Source organism: Lygodium microphyllum, chromosome 19 (genome assembly GCF_053477565.2).
Source record: "Lygodium microphyllum isolate KBCC chromosome 19, Lygodium_microphyllum_v1.1.10, whole genome shotgun sequence".
Lineage (NCBI taxonomy): Eukaryota > Viridiplantae > Streptophyta > Polypodiopsida > Schizaeales > Lygodiaceae > Lygodium > Lygodium microphyllum.
Genome location: NC_141153.1, coordinates 106,077,553 through 106,083,021, shown reverse-complemented (window position 1 = coordinate 106,083,021; position 5,469 = coordinate 106,077,553). Strand labels below are relative to the sequence as shown.

The 5,469-nt window shown below is 43.1% G+C and overlaps 1 protein-coding gene across 1 annotated transcript; it reads right to left on the bottom strand.

The window, feature by feature from the left end:
- Nucleotides 1–1,086: 1,086 nt before the first annotated feature.
- LOC148020245 (uncharacterized) lies at nucleotides 1,087–3,378 on the bottom strand. Its single transcript, XM_087699664.1, has one exon. The coding sequence runs from the start codon at nucleotides 3,376–3,378 to the stop codon at nucleotides 1,087–1,089; it is 2,292 nt and encodes a 763-aa protein (XP_087555790.1).
- Between the last annotated feature and the right edge of the window lie 2,091 nt (nucleotides 3,379–5,469).

Sequence of the window (5,469 nt, the reverse complement as noted above, 5' to 3'; positions counted from 1 at the left end):
TGAACATATTGTCAGTTTTCCAGCCAATTTCAGCTACTATGATCGTACGAAGTGACAGTTTCGGCTACTTTTAGCTAGTAGAATCATACCCGCTGATAGAACTTAATACAGTTTCTTGCTTTGAGCTTATGTAATCACACCAATTGCAAGCCTTTGATACACTTCCAGAGTAGTCCCTTGTACGATCTCAGCTGCATGGAGCCAGTGTAAAGATCGCATTAATCATCACACTAAAATTGATATCCCTTCGATAATTATTATCTTCGAGCTCCCTTGATAGACTTTCTCAGTTTTTGTATAATCTCAGCAGCTTTTAGTTCGTCAGTTCATCTACTTTTGCCTTGTATAGTCCCAGTGCATACGATTTCTAAATCCCTGCTACAACCTCAACAGCACGATGTTCTCACTAGCTGCATGATTGATAACAACCTTCAATTCTTTCTCAGCTGCATCTCTCTAGTCATCATATAGTTGACTCACCGTGATTTTAACCTAAAATCGTGGTGCCTAGCATACAACATGCCTGAATCAAGTAGTACGTACACATTAATAACCTTCACCGCCATTTAACCTATTATGGTCGTCTAACTACACATTTATCTTACTTGAGGCACCCCGTGACCAGGAGCCTAGTCTTCTACGTTTAAACTGACCTATATTATCTGCCTTGTAAGGCAAAATCATACGACTAAAAGCATCGAATATCATCTGAATCAGTAAATTTAACTAGATGGATATTAATCACATGATCAGGAGACTTTTGATCTACGTTAAGGTTGTCCACGTGAGCTGCATCATCAAACTCCATTGACATGAATGCTATACTCTCATGATAGAACCTCAGGTTCAATTAACATAAAGCAGTAAGCTATGATCCAAGCTGCTTAAATATACAACAGAAGCTCGGATTATAATTCAAACAAGATGGTCTAATTATATGAAAGCCCTTGCAATTGAGACAATGTCCAACATAAGCTCGGATTATAATTCAAACAAGATGGTCTAATTATATGAAAGCCCTTGCAATTGAGACAATGTCCATCAGTACAATTAGCCAATAAAAGTCGAGTGTGATAGACTTTGTGGTCACATATTTTCTGGGAACCAGCAAGTACTACCGTAGCCTGTGTCCAATGTGCTGTTAGTGAAGATGCCATCCAAGCTAACTGGAAGAGAATTGCAGGCTTTCATTTCCCAAGCTGCACTGAAATTCAGCAACTCCTCTAAATATTCAGATCCCAAATCTTGTACCTCTACTTGTTTGCCACAGCCAATAACATTGGCAGAGCTTCTGCTATTGTCTCCACCACCTTCTGTTGAATCCAGCTGAACATGTATGTGTGGAGATTGTACCATTTCTATTGATGATTTCAGCTGCTTCTGCATAGGGAATAAGTTACTGGGCCATTTGTCTTCTACATCTCGGCCTCGTTTACCTAACATAGAGATTGAATGATCTAACTGGGCTGATGGAAGGGGAGGACTGGTGAGGCTAGCTGAGCAATATGATTGATCAGACATGAGAGAAGAGGGAGATTGCTGCTCTGTAATAATGGACTGGCAATAACTGGGGGATAAAGTGTTATTAGTATTCACTTGACCATGCATACTGGAAGATGGGCAAGAACAGACCATGGAGGCAGCTCCATCTCCAGATGTTGACAAAGAATTATCAGTGGAAACCATAGGGACCTCAAAGAGCATAGGTCGGCCCGAGACTGCCAGAGCATGTAATGCATGCTCTGCACCAAGTACCAGTGAGCAGGATTGGTCGCCACAAAACATAGGACCATCTTGTGAAGGGTTTGCATGTAAGTTCAAATGATATGATGTAAAATCTAGCTTACGGCTACTGGTGGTAGAGCTCGCCATCCCGAGAAACCCCTTTTCCTGTGCTGAGTCATAATGATGAGCTGAGGTTGGCTTGGTAATCCCCCCTGCAGTAGCTATAGAAGAGTTGAACCTTAGCAGTATGTTGTTCCCATCGTGTGCTTTAAGGTTATGTATGGGTCTGCTACCAGCCATATTGCTGTTACTTGAGTTCTCCCCAATCAGTTTACTATCATGTGCATTGTCCAGTGTATGCGGAATGTGAACAATATCCGTAAGCTTCACACTATCTACAGCTTCATTGGATCGTAATGGCTGCAATCTACCATCTGCATGACATGATGGCAGATCAAGGATACCAGTTGGAGATTGTTTGTTGGATGTAGCTTGTAGAGTGTGATCCTGCAGGGGAAAATTGAGCAGTGCCCGGTGACCCCGCATTGCGAAAGCTGCCTTGTCATAAGCAAGAGCAGCCTCAACTGCTGTATCAAACGTGCCAAGCCAAATGCGTGCACCTTGCCTCGAGGAGTCTCGAATCTCCGCTGCAAATTTGCCCCATGGTCTTTGCCTCACCCCTCTGTAGTGCTGGGTAGTCTTGGGAGTGGTGTTAGAGCTTGAAAGAGATTTGGGTTTGCCATTTTCTGAAGTGGAATTGGTTGCATTCCCACCCAATGGTGTTTTATCAGTAGTAGACTTCTCTGAGAAGCGAGCATCCACGGACGGGCAAGCAGACAAGTTGTAAGGGGACTTGATCCATGCAGAAGGAGCTGTTGCAGAGGTGCTTTTCAAGAAGCTGCTGGTAGATGGTGAGTTGCTTTCCACCAGTGGAGGAAGGCTGGGAGATTTGTTCACAGTGCTCCTAACCTTGTCATGAAGAGCAGAATTAGATGATCTATTATCACAAACTAAGCTCATCTTCTTAGACTTCTTTGCAGACTGCAGTACTCCTTTGGTGTAAGCGATCTCTAGAGCATCAAGCCGCTTCTTTTCTTTCTTTGGGATGTGTTCTCTACTGATCACAGTTTGGCGAGTATCCGAGAATGTATTTGTGTTTATTGCTGCAGGTGACGCAACCATGGTGTTCATGTCTTGCTGAACAGCAAGCTGATGAAGATCACTGAGCTGGTAAATTTGCTGGTGAGAGAGGAAAGGAGAGGTTATACTGCCATGCTGCTGTGCCACTGCAGGTTTGATGTAGAGGGGAGGAAGGGGATGGTTCTTGTTTTGATCGTGGAAGCACTGCAACATGAGTGAGGAAGGAGGTGAGGAGGATGGTGGCAATGATGATATTAATGAGGATGATGATGAAGGGATTGGTAAGTACTCAGCTGGTGAGAGGTGGCACGGAGGCTGAGAGGCAGCTGCTATGTTGACATTGGGAGAAATCCAAGCTAGGGAGCAAGTGATGCTGCTAGGTGTAGCTGGAGGGTTGATGATGTTGACAAGCGGAAGCGGAGGGGAAGGTGCAGGAGGGGGAGGTGGGGGAGCTGCTGGAGCTGCATGATCAAGAGCTGGCTTTCTGCAGAGGGAGCTCATACCCAAGAACATGGTGCGAGGCCAGAGGAACAAACAACACACACTCTCTCTCTCTTCTCAGAGATGATTACCACTACTAGTGTCACGGAGAGGACTCAGGAGCAAAAAGCTCTCTCTGTCTCTGTCTCTCTCTCTAAAGCATGAGTAACACTACCCCAGTAGAGAGTGTCACTGGGTTTTTAGAGCAGAAAGAAAGGGACTGTGGAGAGGGGTTTTTGCAAAAGAAGCACTCGAGTAGGGAAGTTTCTACTCTCGGCTTTACTGCCCCACTTCCCACAAAATCTTGACCTCCTCTCTCTCTCTCTCTCTCTCTCTCTCACAGCTGAGTCGGTTTACTCGTGCTGCCATAGCCTGGGTCTCTCTGTGATATATACATCTCTATTAATAAATTAACAATCTTCCCGATTAAGGATTGCGATGGTGATTTGTATAATAATAATAGCGAGAGTGAAAGGGGAATTTTGGGGGTTGTACACATGTTGACCTCGATTTGCGCTTCTCTTCCGTGTCCCTGACACTCGCTGGATTGTCTTTGCATGCGGAAAGAATTTACAATTTATAATTAAAGCCTTTTCTGTTAAACTGCAGGATTATGAGCTATGAGAGTAAAGTAAACCCTCTCTCTCTCTCTCTCTCTCTCTCTCTCTCTGGCCCAAACTTCCAAGGCCTCAAACAGAGAGAGAGAGAGAGAGAGAGAGAGAGCAGCAAGAGATCCATATGGTTTCAAACGCATGCTAACGTTGGCGTCTTCTCTCGTTTTTAGGATGATCGTTTTCCGTTCCTCCACTCTACTAGACACTCCAAGTGACTCCATTAAACTAATACTTTAGAAATGGTTTATAATGATGGTGTTTGAGTCCTTCTTCTCATCATGGTTGTGATGGCATCATCCCAACAAGCAACCACTAGAACCATCTACCATCTCATGTTCCCTTCATATTCAAAAATACATATCAAACTAAGACCTCCAAAGTTATGTATTGGACTAAGAAATACAATATTAAGGCACATTGGTCAGTTCAAAATGGTAGCCAATATGCCCAGGCATCTTTTAGTGATTTCACCTACTTATGGTTGCGCTAGTCAAAGGACGACTAGCTCAATCGCAGCACAATGGCTAGGCCCATCATTTTGAAGTGTTACAATCAATTGCAATTGGACAATGGAAGATTTGGAGGGAATGTGCTCGTTGCTAATTGGTTATTACTACTTACCCCCACTAACCCTACGATAGCAACCTGCCTTTTCTTGGGTGTAGCATGGTGACTAGAGGGTTTGGATAACCCCATAGCCACCACAATTTTAATGGGTGTGACCTAGCATTAGTGGGGGGAGTGGGGTTTCGCTCCCCCCTACTAATGTTGGGTGCGACTTGACCTTTAACATGTGCTTCAAGGATTCCTAATCTCATGTTGCTTTAGGAGTCATGGGTCCATCATCCACAGATGAGGCCATGTCATGTCCTTGCTTGAGAGGCACGAGAACCCTCTCATCGTGGTCATTGCTACTTCTCACCTTTTAGTTGCCATGCTAAATGGGACAATCTAATGGCTCATTATGGGAAAACTTAGCACTTTGTGCTTCATGTCACATTAGAAAAGTTTAGTTTGCCTATCTATTTTTAGTTGGGAGTTCCTACCACTCATTGTCAAATCTTACAAAGGCAAGCCCTAAAGAGTAGTCATCCTAATGTGTGCACTTGTTGCTCATTAGTTGTAACATCTTTGCAACTGTCATAAGGAGATCCTTTAACACTACTATTGACTTGCCTTAGGCGGAAGCCAATTTCCTTTCTCTTACTCTTATTAGTGCTTACAAATGACATGTTTAACAAGAAACTACAAATTTGTGGAGTTTTTTTTATACTTGATAGGTTGCAATGTTACAAGCAGCATTCTCCCTCGGGGAAGTTACTATATGTGCATCCTCTATATCATGTGCATTCAAGGCCTATTTATAAATATCCTTATCTGTGAATTTTTCCTGAATAAAACACAACCCTTTTCCATTCAATTTGTAAATGACCCCTTTATATTACATCCTTCTGTATGTAAAAAAAGTATAAAAATGATAATTTAAAAATATCTTATTTTGAACCCATGT

Coding starts and splice junctions, on each gene's coding strand:
- LOC148020245 (XM_087699664.1), bottom strand. CDS start 3,378: ATGTTCTTGGGTATGAGCTCCCTCTGCAGAAAGCCAGCTCTTGATCAT.